Genomic DNA, 17,542 nt, shown 5'->3' on the forward strand with positions numbered 1-17,542 from the left:
AAGATATGGGGGAGGAGTCTGCCCTGGGAAGGCCACTTAGGGTAATGTTCGGTTACAGTTCAGAGGGTTTTTTGTGGAGTCCCGGGGTGGTAGAGGCAGATGCTGGCAGAAACAGCAAGTTCCTGCCTGGAGCCAGGACAAGGGCCTGGTGGTTGTTTGTTGCCTGGTGCGTCCCCTGGTGGCCATGTAGGACAACTGCAGTCTGAGTAGTATTTGAGGTCCAGCGCTTCTCTCCTCTCCCTGCAGGCTCTGGTCGGTCCTCTGACACCTTCCATGGCTCCTGATGGTCCGCTCGGCAGGGGACAGAGACGCTAAGTAAACCCCTCAAGGTCACCAGGAGATTCCTCAATTCACAACCCTGTCTCCTCAGTCACACACAACACCGCCCCAGTCACCACTCACGTCTCAGCCTTCATTTCTCCCAGTTGGGGACATGGTCCCCCCAAAAAGCCCTCTGCCTCTTCCGTTTTGTGGTACAGAACACAGAGCTGGCGTGCACCGGCCGCTCAGTAACTGCAATGGTCACCCTCAGAAACATGGAGGAGAAGGGCTAGGACTTGACATGGGGTCTCCCCGGGAGCCCCACTCCCCTCTCGCAGGATCTCACTGGCCAGCATCCAACCCAGAAAGCCCCAAGGCCAGAATTTGGCAAAACCAACCCAACGTTTTTCCCCGGGGAAAGGAAATAGGAAACTGAAACCTAAACTGCAAGCCTGACTGCCCCCTGCCTGCACAGGCTCCTTTCGAGTACCGCCAACTCAGAGGATCCTCCTGGAGCTTCTCATTGGTCGGCACCACTATTATGCTAATCAGGGGGCAGTCCTAGCCCATAGGGGTTCCAGCAGTTCAGGATGCTACTACTTCTATGCACTACAGACCAGTGCCCACAGACACCGAGGAGGACATAAGTGAGCTCGTGATGCCCATAGACAAAAAAACGCTGTGGGTGGGGGTCCTGCTGCTCCTGGTGGCGGTGGGGCTGCTTGTGCCCATGATCTACTTCGCTGTCATTGCCAACAGCAAGGCCTGCGTGGATGGCCTCCAAGCACAGAAGGAGTGTCAGGAGGTCAACCAACACGTGCAGCGCCAGCTAACCCAGGCCCAGGAATTCTCACATAAGAAGGAAGCCGAAGCTGCCACCTGCAACCATACTATGGTAAGCCACTGCAGCCCCTAGACAGGCCCAGGTCCTTGAGAGGCTCTCCCAGGGTCTTTGTGGAGATCCAGAGGGACTTTGAGACTGCCCCCTGGATGTCTCCACCAGGCTTTGGGGACCTCTGACTCTCCCTGAGTTGCTGGTGTGGGGAGCCTTAAAACTCCCATTATGGGTGTCAGTATCCCTGTAGGGTATCAAGGCTCTCTAAACTCTGGCGCTTGGATGGGGGGACCTAGAAACTCCCCTTGGGCCAATCTTGGGGAGCAGAAATCTTCTTTAGGGACTGGGAAGAGGACCTCCCCAGCTCCTTCCACTGCATCCTGAGAGCCTTTGAAATTTTCACTTCTGTTCTAACATGGAGGACCTTGAAACTCTCAGGGACATCTAAGTTGGTCTCTGAAATCTTCCCCTACCTGCACCCTGCCCCATTTTCTGGTTTTAGGAGGACCTCTTAATGTTCTTTAGCGACTTCCCTGGTGATCCAGTGACTAAGACTTTGTACCCCCAATACAGGGGACATGGGTTTGATCCCTGGTCATGGAACTAGATCCCTTGCAGCAATTAAAGATCTAGCATGTTGCAACTAATACTCAGCCCAACCAAATAAAAATTTTTTTCAAATAAATATTAAAAAATTTTTTTGTGTGCAATACCCCAGTGGATCTGGAAACTTCTTCTAGGGCATAGGAAACCTCCAAATTCTCTTGCGGGGGCGGGGACCTCAAAACTCACACTTTGAGGATCACGCTCTTATGGGTGGCCCGAGGAGGGTGGGAGGTTGTGCCATTTCTTCACGGTGGGAGACCGAGGTGCAGGGAGAGAGTTGGCGGGGAAATGAAGGGGGTGTGGATTTGAGCTCCTCTGATCCGAGGGCCTAGGGAGGGGTCCAGCGCCCAGGGACAGGAGTCCATGTTCTGACCCTCCCCTCTGACCCAGGTGACCCTGAGGGAGTCTCTGAAGAAGGAGCAGGCCCAGGTGGCAGAGTTTCAGGGTGAGAAAAACACAGCCAGGGTTCCACGGTGGGGGGCGGTGGGGATCAGGTGTTGAAAAGAAGTAGGGAGGGAGGGTCCCAGGGCTGGGGTCCAGAGACAGGGAGGGGTGGAGTTGGGGAGGTGGGGGGGGCTCCAGATTTCCCAGCAGGGACTGGATGAGGGCCTGAAGAGTCATGTCCTGGGTGGGGGTCAGGTGAGTGGGTGTGGTCACCGTGTCGACCTGCCCCTGATTCTGTACCCCACCCCTCAACCAGGAAAGTTGAAGATACTGAACCAAAATCTGAAGGACGCGTTAGCCGAGGTGGAGCGACTAAGGTCTGAGAGGAGCCCCCCACCCCCACCCCGGGGCACGCCCCTTTCACCCAGCTCCCGACCCCCTGGGCACGGGGCAAAAAACCTCGATGCTCAGGCGACCAAGTTTAAGTCCCAGCCTCGTCCCATCTGTCACACAGCCACTGGGGGCGGGGGGCGCTGCTCACTCTTCTCCCCAGCGATTTGTCGGGAAGGAGTGCAGGTTCTTAGGGGAGAAGCTTTGAGCGGCCCGAGCGGGCCCGGCAGCTGCCTGAGTGGCCCTGATCTCTACTCCAGAAGACAGAGTGAGACCTGCTCCAAAAACAACGCGTCCAGCTGCTCGAGCTTCCTATTCGTTGTGATCGCGGTCTTGGTCCTCAACGCTCTGCTGACATGAGATCCCAGAAAGCCGGCCGGTAAGGATTGGGCAGCTCCTGGGAGAAGAAAGCTCGGAGGGGCCGGGAGCTGGTCTGGGTCAGGGTCTGGGGAGGTGGCCTGTCTGTGGGGCGGAGGGCTGGACACGGAGAAGGATCTTGGAGAGGGAGGGAGCCCTCAGTGAGTAGGGAGGTCCTGTTGGGGGCGGGGCTTGGGGCGGGGCCTGTGTTCTGTCCGCCTCTGAGCCCGTATTTTGTTTTTTCTTTTAAAAAATTTTTTTAATTTATTTTAATTTTTGGTTTTTGGTCGCTCTGCATGACATGCGGGATCTTAATTCCCAGACCAGGGATCGAACGCGCAACCCCAGCACTGGAAGTGCAAAGGCTTTACCAGCCAGGGAAGTACCTGAGTCCCTATTTTGATGTTTTTTAGGCCATAACCTGGACTGGTCTGGCTCCCTGTCTGCTTCCCTGTGTGAGGCTTCCTGACTCGGCCAGTTCTGAGGGGACCACATGGCAACACGGTTGTGGGGGTGGGGGCATGGGGTAACCTAAGGGGTCCAAATGGGTCGGCTCTGGAGGGATGTCTTTCCTGGAGAAGTAGGGGGTTGCCCAAGTCTGCCCTAGAGTTGGGGAGGGCTCAGGGGTGAGGCGTAGGGCACCTGCTTCTTGCTGACAGCTTCTGCTGACATCTAGAAAGTCACTTTCTTCTGGCGTCATTTGGCTGCAAAAAGTAAACAGCCCTTTGGGGGGAAAAATTGTACTCTCAAGTTTTTGGAGTGTTATCGTGTCACCCCCAAGCACCTGGGACCTGCCCTGTGAGCAAGGGTGGACACCCATTGACATCCAACTCAGCCTCTGTGCTCTAGAATGTTCCTTGGGATTTCTGGGGTGCTGGCAGGCATCACCCCACTGCCCCTCCCCCAGCCCTCTTCTCCTCTGAAAGTGAGAGAGAAAGTCGCTCAGTCATGTCCAACTCTTTGTGACCCCTATAGTCCATGGAATTCTCCAGGCCAGAATACTGGAGTGGGTAGTGTTTCCCTTCTCCAGATCTTCCAAACCCAGGCTTCCAAAGTAGGTCTCCTGCATTGCGGGCAGATTCTTTACCACCTGAGCCACAAGGGAAGCCCAAGAATACTGGAGTGGGTAGCCTATCTCTTCTCCAGGGGATCTTCCTGACCCAGGAATTGAACCAGGGTCTCCTGCATTGCAGGCGGATTCTTTACCAACTGAGCTACCAGGGACCTACACCCTCATCAATGCTCCTTGCCTGCAGGTTTCTGCTCTCATCTCCTGGCTGGATCTTCTGATCCAGTGGTTCCATGAGGAAACTGTGGCTGTGATGAGGAGCACTTTGTTCTGATTCCCAGTCCCTTCCAGTAGAAAGTACAGGGCTGGGACTTAAACCTCGATGTGCAGACATGGGACAGACCTGTGTCACATTGCCCCGCCACCTCCGTCCCCAAAGTCTTATTCATCCTGTAGTACCCAGCTCTGGGAACCCCTCCCCCAGAGAGCCTCTCTGCTTCTCAAAATTGAAGATTAGGTATGGGGAGTTCCCTGGTAGCTTAGTAGTTAGGATTCCAGGATTTCACTGCCATGGCCCAGATTCAATCCCTGATTGGAGAACTGAGATCCTGCAAGCCACATGGCACTACCAAAAGAGAAAGAAAGAAAGAAAAAAAAACCCAAAACTTGGGAGGGGCTCAAAGTTGAGGGGTTCTGTCTCATAGACCATTTAACCCACTTCCTTGACCCTCCCATGGCCCCTATTTCCTTCCTCCCCGGTTATCTTCCTTCCTCCAAGTTTTCCTGGAATGCCAACTATTGTCCAGGCAACTTTTTGTGCGTAGCACTAGGGGCAGGCTGCTTGTGTTGGCCCAGGATTCTGCACTGCCCTCTGGTCCCATGGGCCCCAACCCAGATGGTCTTAGACTCCCCTTCCACGGCTCCTACTGTCTTCCCAGTGTCCCCAAACCCCATCCCTGCCACAGACCCCCCTGACAACACCCCCGTCCCCTAACTTCCTCCTGTTCCACCCACCCCGACCTTTTCTCTGTATATTGATTCGTCAAGTTCCTTCCTGCCTCACAGCCTCGGCCAGTCTCTGCCCTCTGCTCGGAGCTCCTGCTCCTCACTCTGAAGTTCTAGAGCAGGGTTTCTCGGCCTCTCAACTCTCACCATCTGGGCTGGACCGTTCTCTGTGGTGGGGCTGCCCCGTGCACTGTGGGATGCTGAGTACCATCCTTTGCTACCAGATGCCCGTAGCACCTTACTGCCAGGTTGTGACAACAACAGAAGGCCTCTAGACATTACCAAATCTCCCCTGGGGGCACAGATTCAATTCCAGTGAGAATCTCAGCTCTAGAATGTGAGGCTCAGGTCTCCATCACTTCTGTGCCCCCAGCTCACAGGAGGGCTCAGTAGGCGCTCCTGTGGAGTCCCTTGCCAATGACTGAGGCATTTTACCCCCCATCAGCAGCCCCATCTAACAGATGAGGAAACTGATGTCCAGAGAAGTAACTGGACTTGCTCAGGGTTTCTCAGCTGCTCAGGCAGTGGTGTTCAGTCGTTCAGTCGTGTCCGACTCTTTGCAACCCCATGGACTGCAGCACGCCAGCCTTCCCGGTCCTTCACCATCTCTCGGAGTTTGCTCAAACTCATGTCCGTTGAGTCGGTGATGCCATCCCACCATCTCATCCTCTGTCACCCCCTTCTCCTCCTGCCCTCAATCTTTCGCAGCATCAGGGCCCTCTGCTTCTAGCAGGTTCTCTTGATTGCCAGGAAGCCCTTAAAACATGACTTCAGTCTTTGCCACTTCCACCCAACATCCGCCACCCCCGCTCCCAGCTTGGGCTACTGGAAAGTCCCAAAACAGCACTGCCCCTCCCCCTACTCTATGTGTACTGTTTCACAGATGAGAAGGCAGTTTTGCCTGATGTCATGGGTTTGACCTGCTCAATTTCTTCCCCCAAACTCCTACCCAGTGGCCGGGGTATAAACTTCTCTCCTTCCTGAAAATGTCCCTCTTCCCTGTCTGACTGTGACCCAGCCAGGAGTTGGAAACCAGGCCTGAGGGGTGCTGCAGGGCCTGCAGGATGGGGAGGGATTCCAGCTACAGCAGGAATGTGGGAGCGACTTGTAGCTGCTCTGTGTCCCTGGCCTGAGACTTGGCCTCTTTGGGCTCTGTTTTCTTCCTGTGGAATGGGCGGGGGCGCCGTGGAGGGGGAGGGCTGTCAGGAGGAACACGGATTCTTGTTCTTAGTGTTCACTCAGCTCACATTTACTGCACAGCTACTGTGTGCCAAGCCCACGCGGTGGCAGTGGGAACAAGGCAGGCGAAGGCTTTACTTTTTCAGGGCTTGCCCAGTCTGATGCCCCAGTGGCTCAGCGGTAGAGAATCCACCTGCCATACATGAGACATGAGATGCGGGTTTGATCCCTGGGTTGGGAAGATTCCCTGGAGGAGTGGCAACCCACTCCAGGATTCTTGCCTGGCGAATCCCATGGACAGAGGAGCCTGGTGGGCTACAGTCCATGGGGGTCGCAGAGTCAGACACACACATACACACACATACCCCAGTCTGATGGGAGAGGCAGTCAGGAATCAAACACAGTAAAATGACAGCAGAGCTGAGAGATCAAAAGGGGTCAGAGTTAGTGGGGAAGGGAGAAGAAGAGACACACTGGTGGACAGGGAAGTAACTGGTAAGGAAGTTAGCTGAGCAAAGAGGGAGGAAAGTCCGGCCGGCAACCCCGGGATAGGAATGCGCTGGCCGGAACAGCACCCAGCAGGGCTAGAGGGGGCGGGGATGACACTGAAGACCTGCTGGGGGCCTCGCCGGGGAAGGAGAAAGGAGAGGGGGAGGATGGGGAGTGGGGAAGGATGGAGGAGGAGGAAAAGCGGGGAGTAGGGTGGAGAAGGGGAAATGGAAATGAAAGAGGGTAGAGAGGGAAGAGGAGGATTTGACTCCGGCAAGTCAGGGCAACGGTGTAGACGCGCCTGGCTCTGATGCACGTTGTAAGGTCGCCCCCTGGTGGCTTAGTGGAGAACGGGCAAGGAGATGGGACGCATCTACCCTTGGGTCTGCACTCTGGCCCGCACATCCAGTCACAAAAAAGTGCGGCCGCCCGAGCCAGGCCGACCTCAGTTGTTTCGAACAGCCTCCCATCTTCTAGGCTTGGTCTCTCCATGAACAGAATGGGGGACAGTATACCCCCAGACCCTTGCCAAGGGCCCCTGGTGCAAAGGGGGGCTTTGCGCAGATATGCTCAGGTGATTCCTACAGAGCCCTACAAGGCAGGAGCTACTGTCATCCCCAGTTTACAGAGGAGGAAACTGAGGCTTAGCGGGTCACATGGGATGCAGAAACAAGACTGGAGCCCGGGATCCCCAGCCTTGTCCTCGACTCCGGTAGCTTGGGCTGGCCTTTGGCGTGGGTCCAGCCCCTCCCAATAAACTCGAAACCACCGCCAGGAGGGGCGGAACCGTGGGTGTCCCTGGCTGCCCAAGGTGCCAATTAAATGCTCGTGGCCGTCTGGGGCCAGAGCTATGGACAGCGGCATGGCCGAGCCCGGGCCGGAGCCCGAGCCGGGGCGCGCCTGGCGGGTGTTCGCCCTGTGCGGGGCCGCAGTCTTCCTGGCAGCGGTTGCTGCCGGAGCAGCCCTTCTGGCCTGGAATCTGGCCTCCTCGGCCTCCCGGAGGCCCCGCTGCCCAGAGCCGGCCGCCAACACCACGGCGCCGCCTGGAGACCCCGGACCCGAAGTCGAGGAACTTCGGCGCCGACTGGCAGAGGCTGCCCGACTCGAGGAGGCCCTGACGAAGCGGCTGAAGCAGGCCGAGCGTGTCCGCCGGGAGCTGGAGGAGGCCCTAAGGGCCTGTGAGGGCCGCCAGGTAGGTGGGCAGGCTGGAGGGCTGGGGAACCCCAAAAATGAGGGGGAGAGGGTGCGCACACACACCCAACCTTCTCCCTCGGTGCCTTGGTTTCCCCCGTTCTTCAACTGAGGGAGGAAAATGAGAACAGCACCATTCCTTCCAGTTCCTACAGGGCCAATTCCCCCTTGTGTCTACCTTCTGCCCAAGAAGGTTCCACTAACACAGCTCATTCACTTCGTTGTACACCAGAAACTAACAACGCTGTAAGGCAATTATAGTCCAGTTGAAAAAAAATACGACATAAATGAACTTTAAAAAAATAAAAAGAAGGCTCCACTGTCCTCTGCTATTTGCTGGTGGAGGCTACCCCAGACCCCTGAGCCCCGCTGGGGAGGCCCTGTGCTAACCCTCCCCCTAAGTACCCACTCAACAACCACCCCCCAGTCAGTGTCCAGCAGCCCTATTTTGAGAGAGGGACATTCGTGTCACCTGTAATTAGGAAGCTAAAGTTGGCCTCTCAGAGGAGGTACCAGCCAGGTCCTCCCTTCTCCTCTTGCTACCCACTTCGAACTCTTTCTTAACCCTTTCTTAACTCTTTCTCAACCCTGGGCCTCGCAGAAGAACCATCCTCAAAGTCCCAACCACTCACATTTACTGAGTAACTACTGTGTACCTCTGTGTACTGGGCCCAGCAGAGGTTGGGCAGCATACGAATTCTGGAAAATTCATGCCTTTTGAAAATTAATCCCTATGCCTTTCCAGCCTGCCTAAGGGAAGGGCCTGGGGCAGCTGAAATTAAGAGCAGCCTGCCCTGGATTCAAATTATGGTTCTCCCCCAGCCCCCATGAAAGAGTCTCAGAGGAGACCAAGCCAGTTGCTTTGCAGAATGTCCTACAGAAGTGACCGATACCCTAGAAACTCAATCATCAACCACCATATTGGCTTGTGCTGGTCTGAAACCCCAGTCCCAGGAATCTAGATATAGCTAGGATTGGAACCCGAGCCGGTCGGCAGAACTAAACCTTTCTATATCCAGTTGGCCTGGAGCGGGGTCAGTGTGCTCAGTCCCTCAGTCATGTCCGACTCTGCGACCCCACGGACTGTAGCCCACCAGGCTCCTCTACGGATTTTTCAGGCAAGAACACTGGAGTGGCTTGCCATTTCCTCCTCCAGGGGATCTTCCCCACCCAGGGATCGAACTTGCGTGTTCTGAGTCTCCTACACTGCAGGCAGATTCTTTTATCATTGAGCCACCTGGGATGCCCCAGGGGTCAGTGGACCTGGGCAAAGATCTCCTTGCAGGCAGGCACCTTTCACCCCAGACTTCAGAGGCCACTTCTGTGTTTTACAACTACAGGACTCCAAACGACATTCCAAATAAAGCTCAAGGAACACCAGGGTGTTCTCATTCCAAATAAAGCTCAAGGAACAACAGGGTGTTCTCGTCTCCCCTAGAAAGGGCAGAGCCCATTCACTTTCTCTCCCTTCCCCCTTCATTTCTACTCCACTCCACAGAGTCGGCTTCAGACCCAACTGATGACACTGAAAACTGAGATGGAAGAAGCCAAGGCACAGGGTACCCAGATGGGGGCTGAGAACGGGGCGCTCACAGGTGTGTTGGGATGCAAAGGGGTGGGCATGCTAGAGATGGGAGGAGCCTAGACGGTTCCTAGCTAGGCAAAAGACACAGACGGGTGTAAACGTAAAGCAAAGCAACGTGAAAACTTGTGAAAGAAATGCACATAATATGCAAAGGTCAGGCAAATGTCACAGAACAATGCAAACGCAACAAAATATGCACACGCCATGTAGAGACTCCCCAAAGACATGTAAACCTCTGAAAAGCTATGCAAATAACATGTAAAGGTCATGCAAACAGCACACAAATTTAATTCCAATACAACAAACCACATAGACAGTATGCAGACTATAAACTCGGAGTTGATGTGTGCGGAGTAGGAGCCCGGGCTCCATCCTGATCTCGCGTCTTGCGTCCGCAGAAGCCCTGGCGCGCTGGGAGGCCGCGGCCGCTAAATCTGCGCAGCAACTGGACGAGGCGCAGCGGCGTGCACGTACGGCCGAGGCGGAGGGCGAAGCCTGCGCAGCCCGGGAGGCGGCGCTGCGCGATCACATGTGAGTGAAGGGTGGGAGGGAAGGGTCCAGGGCTCGGGGAGGGGCGGGGCTGGTCGTGTGGGCAGGGCCTTGGGAGAGGATCTAGATGAAGGTCTGAGTGTGAGAACCTAGCGGCGGGCTCTATGGGGCGAGAATGCCCACATTGGGGTTGGCACTCTTGAGGCATGGGTCCCTGGGGTCGGGCGTATATGGGGGCTCCGAGGGGAGCGGGGAGTGAAGGTGAACGTTGCAATGAAAAGTATCAAGGGAGGGATCGGGGGCCTGGAGGCGGAGCTTCCGTGGAAAAAACTGGGAGTCCCGGAGGACCGGTCCTGGAAAAGACCGGGGGAGAAGGGATGGGGGATCCTGAAGCCTGGAATCTTTGGGGATTGGAATACCAGGAAGAATAGATGAATCCCGGAGGGTCTCTGGGGATAGGTGTCCTGGTGCCGACGGCCCCTCTACCCCCTTCCCGGCAGTAAAGCCCTGGAAGCCCAGACGAGCGCCCAGCGCAGAGTTTCACACCCCCGGACCCGCGGCGGGTCCCGACCCCGGCCCAGCCCCCGCTCGCGCTCTCGCCCAGGAACTTCCGGGGGCTGCAGGCGACCTACGCGGCGCGCACGAGGGTGAGTCGGCCCCCAGCTGGATGGGGGCTCGAGACCAGGAGGACAGACCCTGGGAGCCCTGCAGGGACACTCAGAGAGGTGCCCAAGCTGGATGAGATGCTCAGTCGACACCCATCCACGCTCAGCTTTTGACCCAGAAGCAACCCTGAAACTGCTGAAAGAAGACACGACCTTGTCTTTCTGACTATCTAGTGCCTATCTACAGACGGGAATACTGAGGTCCATTGGGTCTCAAGGTGAGATAGTGCAGAGCCGGGACTTAGGTCCCCTCTAAGGACAAGGCCAGTGTTGCCCTCATCCCTCGGACATGAGGACTCAGGGTCCAGCCCTGATCTGGAAGTGACCTGAAGGGGTCGCTTCTCCTCTCTGGTCCTCAGTTTACCGTGTCTGTAAAATGAGTGATTGGAATGGTGAGAGCCAGCATATCCTTGACACCAAAACCTAGCAAAAATGGCACGATAGGAAAACTCCACACCCCTCTCACTGTGAGGGTACAAAGCTCCCAAATGAAGTTTTAGAAGAGAACCAAGTAATCATTTGAAAGATACACCATAGCAAAGGAACATAGGCCTGAGATGCAAAGATAAATCAGTATTGGGAAGGAACTCTGTTAATAAAATTTGCCATGCTAACGGATCAAATGAAAAGCATTCTGAAAAGGTCATCAAAATAGCAACAATTTCATGTGAGATTATACAGTATTTCTCTTTATCTGACTTACTGCAGTTAACATAACACCCTCTAGATCCATCCATGTTGTTGCAAATGGCAAGATTTCTTTTTTATGAGACTATTATTAATATTCCATTCTGTGTATATATAAATTGTGTGTGTATATATATATATTACATCTTCTTTATCTATTCATCTGTCAGTGGACACTTAGGTTCTAATCTCCAGACTGTAATCAGATTTTGCCAACTATTTTGATAATGTCCTCTGTAACAAAAGATTATCCTGATTTACACATCGTGTTAATCTGGAACATTTCTCAATCTGTCTTTGCCTTTCATGACATTGGTTGGCATTTTTTTCAAAGCCCCAGGCCAGTCATTCTGTGGTGTCTGAGTTTGGGTTTTTGTGGTTTCCTCATGATTAATTTGAGGTTGACATTTTTGGCAGGAATGCCTCAAAAACAATTCAACTTAATATTATCTTCTGGTGGTATGACTATATATAGAAAACCCAAGAGAATTAACGGAAACTTTCCTATATCCAAAACAACGAGGTAGAAAATCGTTTGGAAGAAAAGAAAGATCCATTGACATAGTTTTTCATATCCAGGAATAAACTACTTTGCTTATTATGTAAGAATCTCTTCTAAATTAAATTTTCAAAAAATAATTCAGTAGAGGGACTTCCCTGGTGATCCAATGGCTAAGACTCGGGGCTCCCAATGGAGGGAGCCTGGATTTGACCCTGGCTGGGGAACTAGATCCCACAAACATCAACTAAGAGTTCCTGTGCCACAGTGAAGATCCTGCATGCTGCAACTGAGACCTGGCGCAGCCAAATAAATACAATTTTAAAAATAACTGGATAGAAAACAAGCAAAGAATATGGGCAACCAGTTCAAAGAAGCATGCAGAAAAAGGTGCCCAGTCTCACTGCTAGAGAAGAAATGCCAACTGAAACGATGACACGGTACCACTTTCTGCCCACTGGTTTGGCAAGGATAAAAATAAAAGCAAAAGTTTGTGAATATACACAGTACTGGTGAAACAGCTTGTTGGTATGACTACTTGGGAGGGCCATTTTCTAGAATCTCTCAAAATTAAAAGAGTGTTTGACCCATTAGTTCTTCTTCAAGCAGTTTCCCTGCAGCCATATTTTTTATTAAGAAAAATTTAATCTACAGTCATTTTTTAATTATAGTCTTGGATACTAAGAACCCAACAGAGTACTTTATTCACTTTTCACTTTTTTTGGCCACACAGCCTGAAGAATCCTATTTCCCTGACCAGGGTTAGGGAAGTAACCCTCAGAAGTAAAAGTTTGGAGTCCAAACCACTGGACTGCCAGGAAATTCCCAACAACTATATTTAAACGCATGCAAAATAATGGACTGCATGCAGTGGAGAGTCCTGGCTTTGGATATTGGAACAGAAAAACATTTAGTAAAGAAATCAAATAAAGTCTAGAGTTCAGTTCATTGTAATATACTAAGATTAATTTCTTAATTTTGACGAATGAACTATGGTATATAAGATGTTAATGATAGAAGAAGCTGTGTGAGGGCTATTCAGAGACGGTATTATCTCTGCAAATTTTCTGTAAATTTAAAACATTCCAAAAAACAAAACAAAACATTCCAAATAAACAGTTTACTTTTTTAAAGTAAGCGTGGAGGAGAGGAGAAATGAAGACATTATTACCACATTCTTGGTAATTGCAAAAAATTGGAAACAACCTCAGTGTCCACCAACTGGAGTCTGTTTAAATGAGTGTGCATACATCCACACCACGGAATGCTGTTCAACTGGTTCGTATGGACTGGGGCAGCGGGGGGTGGGGATTGTTTTGTTTGGGGCAGTGGCAGCCCACTCCAGTACTATTGCCTGGAAAATCCCATGGACGGAGGAACCTGGTAGGCTGCAGTCCATGGGGTCACACAGAGTCGGACACGACTGAAACGACTTAGCAGCAAGTTGCCCTACTTACAGATCTTAGTTCCCCCATCAGGAATTGAACGCGAGCCCTCAGCAGGGAAAGCACAGAGCTCTAATCACTGGACCTGCAGGGAATTCCCACTGTGCAACTGTTAAAAAGGCCAAAACTGACCTTCATTGAGACACAGTAATGTAATACGCAGAAGCATTATAGTCTGTGTACATCTTTGAAAAATTGAAACTGGGGGAAACTTGTCCAGATATCTCTAAAGGAAACCCTAGATACAGCAGTGGCCCCTGGAAAAGGAATCAGGGATCTAGGGATCAGTGCGGGGAGGAAGCCTCATGTTCCTTTGTATTAGTTCAGTTCAGTTGCTCAGTCGTGTCTGACTCTCTGTGACCCTATGGGCTGCAGCACACCAGGCTTCCCTGTCCATCACCAATCCCGGAGCTTGCTCAAACTCAAGTCCATCGAGTCGGTGATGCCATCCAACCGTCTCATCCTCTGTTGTCCCCTTCTTTTTGTAAAGTTTGCGTTTTAAAACTCATATGCATGTGTTGCCTTTAAAAATAATTAAAATTCGTCTTGAAAAATCTAAGAGGCTGGTGTTAGAAGCCCTTGAAACTCTGATCCCCACCTCAGGCAGTTCTGCTCATAATCTCCCACTCCCGCCCACCTTGGTGGTGGCTTTAAGGGCCTTTACTGGGAAAGGATCCACCTAGAGGGAGAATTGGACCCCATCTCTCGCGCCAAAGGAGGAGGTGAGGTTGAGGAGAGGAATGAGTCTTAAGAGTTTTGTTCCGCTACCGACCACCAGGGGTCGCCCCAGTCTTCAGACCTAGTTGCTGGCTGAGGGCCCAGACCTTGTGAGGCTGGAAGGATGGGTCTGAGACGCGCTCCCCCTCAACCCACCCTCCGCCTCTGCCCCCTGCCCTCCCCTCCAACTCTGGCGTAAATCCAGAAATGAGCAGGAAACAGCTTCTCCTTCTGGAGTCAGCTAGGTCTTGACACTGGCCTCGCCTTGTCTGCGGCCCCAGGGATTTAAGACCCTTCACTGTGCAGCTGTGGGGTCCAGGGCTGATCTACACAAAGGGTTGGACTCAGCGCTGTATCCGAAACCTAAAATATTATCGTTATTATTCACTTATTCTGCTAACTTCACCTTGGTCATAACTGTCAGATCACTGAAAATCAGCTCCAGGGAAACGGAGAGCCATGGGATGTGTGTGAGCAGAAAGGGACCCATCAAATCTGGTGTCTGGGAGAAAAGAGGGAGGTGGGAGGCTGGAAGCTGTGGATCCCCTGGGGAGGCCAAAGGACAGGGAGTGGATGAGGACTGGGGGCAGCTGGGAGAGAACAGACCCCAATCCCAGACCAGGACTAAGAATCCCCCAGCTGCCCTGCCTCCCAGACCTCATATCCCTCCCACTCCACAGGGCCGGTGCCCCACCGCCTGCCCTTGCTCCGTTCTGTTTCCCTGTCTCCACCTGTCTAATTACCACTCAAAGTCTCCATCTCTCTGTCTCTGAGTCTTTTCTCTGTGTCTCCACCTTGTCCCGTCTCTCAGGTCCCTGTCCTGGCCTCCCTGTTAATGGTGACCCTGGGATCCCTCTCTGGCTGCAGCAACAGGAGTCAGTGGGGCGGGGTGAGGGCCGGGGGCGAGGATGAAAAGGGAAAACCTGGGTGGAGGGCACTGGGGGACAGCAGCAACTTGATCTTGTAACAACAGTCCCAGTTGTTCAACCAGAAGGCCCAAAGAGGACAGGCTCTTCCCCTCCAAAGGGCTCTCTTTGCCTCCTCTGTCAACACCCAAAGTCGCAAACTTCATTTCCTTTGCAGTTAAACAAAACCCGAAGACGTTGGCAAAAATGTGGAGGGTTTTCTGAACTTTGCTGAAATTTTTCTTCACCAGGATTATCACTTCCTCCTGAACCTTCCTGAAGCTCCATGAGAGTTTTTAAAAAACCTTGTGTCTCCTTGAGAACATCAGTGTTCAGTCTTCAGAGTGACATGGAATTGACTTCCTCATGACAGTTTTCCCATCTCTGACCAAACAATCAAATGAAACCAAATGGATTGTTTTTGATTTAGAAAAAAAAAATTTTTAATTGGTGTTGGGTTTTATGATGACCCCTCAAGGGAATTCAGAGAGATTCGTACACAAAATTTCCTGTGACTATGACAAATGGTTTTCAGGAAAAAACCAAATTCTCCCATCATTTGATGTATTTGACCTCATGTGAATTCAAGGACCAGTTACTCACCTCCCCCCTCTGGAATTTTCTGGTCAGGAATGCAGGCAGAAAGTGTTCAAAAGAGTCTGTTTTTAGAAATTTTAGACACTGCTGGCAAGGGTGTCAATGGAAACAACCTTTTTGGAGGACAAATTGATAACAGCTGTCAAAATATAAGATGTTATTGCTTCAGCACCCAGCAATTTCACTTGTGGAGATTTGACTTCAAATCTTATTCTGTTCATTGAAACAAAAAAATTTAGAAATATTCTAAGTTCCCCTTGATAATTATCATGATAGTAAAATATATGTGCTGAAAACCTAAACAGTGGTCAAAGGAATCCTCAGTCTCAAAAGTCATAATGTTGAGCAAAAAGAAGTTTCATCATTACCGTTTCCATTAAAAAAAAAAATCCAACTTAAAAAAAAAAGTTATTGTAGGAAAAAAAAAACTTACTGAAAAAGAAACATTACAAATCTAAGTTGTGAGACCAAATTGCCAGAAAGAGTGTTATTTTTGAGCTTGACCCAAAAGACATTTGTGTGTAGATTTCAAACTTTTGTTCTTAGACTGTGACAATTGCTCAAAATTGTAGCACATCGGTACTGTCAGTTCTAGAGTGGCTTTTCAGTTTTCTGGGAGTTTATGGTTGCTTATCTTTTTCTCTTGACAACAGATACAGTATTCATACATGCTTACGTGCAACATCTTCCACATAAGATGAAGAATAGCCAGGATCTTAAGTTCACACCAAGACTGTAACATCTCCGGGCACTGTCGCCATGCCTGAGCTCTCAACTGGACCCTTGTCACTCAGGCTCTCCCCCTGTCATGCCCCCTTGCCCCCGGTGATCCCATAGGACCAGGGCAACAGCACCTGGAGCAGTGCCCACCATTGCATCTCAGCTCCTCAGCCCAACATCAGAGGCTACCCATGATCCAGCCCCACCTTTGAAAAACACAGCTGTTTATTAAGGCTGACTGTGTGCCAGGCACTGAGACCAGTGTTTCACTGCTGACTGTCAGGAGAAAGCTGAGGCTCGCAGGGGGAGAAGTCACTTGTCCCAGGTCACGCAGCAGTAGGTGGCACAGCCGGAACGTAACTCCGGAGGCCTACAGCAAGACCATGGAGTCCCTGTGCCCGCATGGCCCTCGTTAATGAAGAGGGGCGATCTCCTCCTCCCACCAGCTCCAGGGGATTCTGGGTGGGCCTGTCCAACCTAGAGAAAGAGCTGGTTGGGCATCACTTGCAGCCCCCAACTCTCTTCCCTCCCAGTAGTGGCTGAGGAGGGTCCGGAATCAGGAATCAATGGGTAGCTGCAAAGGCCAGGGTCAGACAGGGGTTTCCTGCCCACCACTGGGACTTCTTCCTTCCCCACCCAACTCCTGCCTCCTTGATGAACATCACCCTGGAGGATCCCTCCCCCTCAACAGCTCTGCCACCCTGTTCCCCTGGCTGATAGCGGGATGTTTCCCCATGCCACCACTCTCGCCCTGCTATGCCCCCACACAGGCAGCGGACAGCAACTGCGTTATCGTTGCCCACCCATGTTCCAGCCCCCTTTCTATCTCCTTGCCTCATTCCCTTTGGCTCCTGCCCCTCCCTGCTATCAGCCTTGACCCCATGGGGCTAGGGTCTGTGTCCCACTCTGTTTTCCCAAGACTGAAGACTTCTCAACGCTCCTCTTGGGGAAGGGTTCTGGTGTCACCTACAGAGGAGGCTTACCTAGAGTGCCTGTTTGGTGGGGCGGGAGTGGGCAGGAGGGCATACCCAGAATCCTTTGCTCCTTGGTCCCTGAATCCCTTCCCACAGTGAAGTTTGACCCCCACTATCTTGTGCTTCCCATTCACCATCTCACAGAGCTCGAAAATGAGGTTTCAAACAGAAAGTGGTAGTGGTAATAGCAACTGGCAAATCTTTTCTCCCAGCCCCCTCCCCCACCCTGGGGCCTGGCACCATGCAGAAGGGAAAACTGAGACTCCGACGTGAGAAGCCCATCATGGGCACGCACACTGGCCCCAAGTTCACTGCTGCTTGCACTTACTAAGTGCCTACATGAGCCAGGCATGTAGGATGGCGGGATGACAGCCTGGGGAGCCCCCGCCACCGCCGTCCACGGATCAGCCCTCGGTGATGTGCGCCAATTACTGAGTGCTGTGTATGCCTGGCCCCTGGCAACGCGCTCTGCACAATTTAGCTCCTGTAACAGCACTGTCCCTTGAGGTGGGCATACATCTGTAGCCAGCCCTCTCCAAGGGGAGTTAAGGCC

The 17,542-nt window shown here is 52.2% G+C and overlaps 2 protein-coding genes across 2 annotated transcripts; both read left to right on the forward strand.

Moving 5' to 3' along the window:
• Positions 1–246: 246 nt before the first annotated feature.
• Positions 247–3,583, forward strand: LOC147368147 (bone marrow stromal antigen 2-like). Its single transcript, XM_086408534.1, has 5 exons — positions 247–1,156; positions 2,093–2,147; positions 2,403–2,463; positions 2,737–2,855; positions 3,247–3,583. The coding sequence occupies exons 1-4, from the start codon at positions 866–868 to the stop codon at positions 2,834–2,836; spliced, it is 507 nt and encodes a 168-aa protein (XP_086264660.1). The 5' UTR covers positions 247–865; the 3' UTR covers positions 2,837–2,855; positions 3,247–3,583.
• A 3,644-nt stretch (positions 3,584–7,227) lies between these two features.
• CCDC194 (coiled-coil domain containing 194) lies at positions 7,228–13,635 on the forward strand. The gene is made up of 4 exons (XM_086408533.1): positions 7,228–7,707; positions 9,205–9,301; positions 9,690–9,822; positions 10,281–13,635. Exons 1-4 carry the CDS (start codon positions 7,366–7,368, stop codon positions 10,429–10,431), a joined length of 723 nt encoding a protein of 240 aa, XP_086264659.1. The 5' UTR covers positions 7,228–7,365; the 3' UTR covers positions 10,432–13,635.
• Positions 13,636–17,542: the final 3,907 nt, after the last annotated feature.

This window comes from Bos grunniens, chromosome 7 (genome assembly GCF_055505025.1).
Source record: "Bos grunniens cultivar Pamir isolate PY7600 chromosome 7, Bosgru_T2T1.0, whole genome shotgun sequence".
In the NCBI taxonomy this organism is placed as follows: Eukaryota; Metazoa; Chordata; class Mammalia; order Artiodactyla; family Bovidae; genus Bos; species Bos grunniens.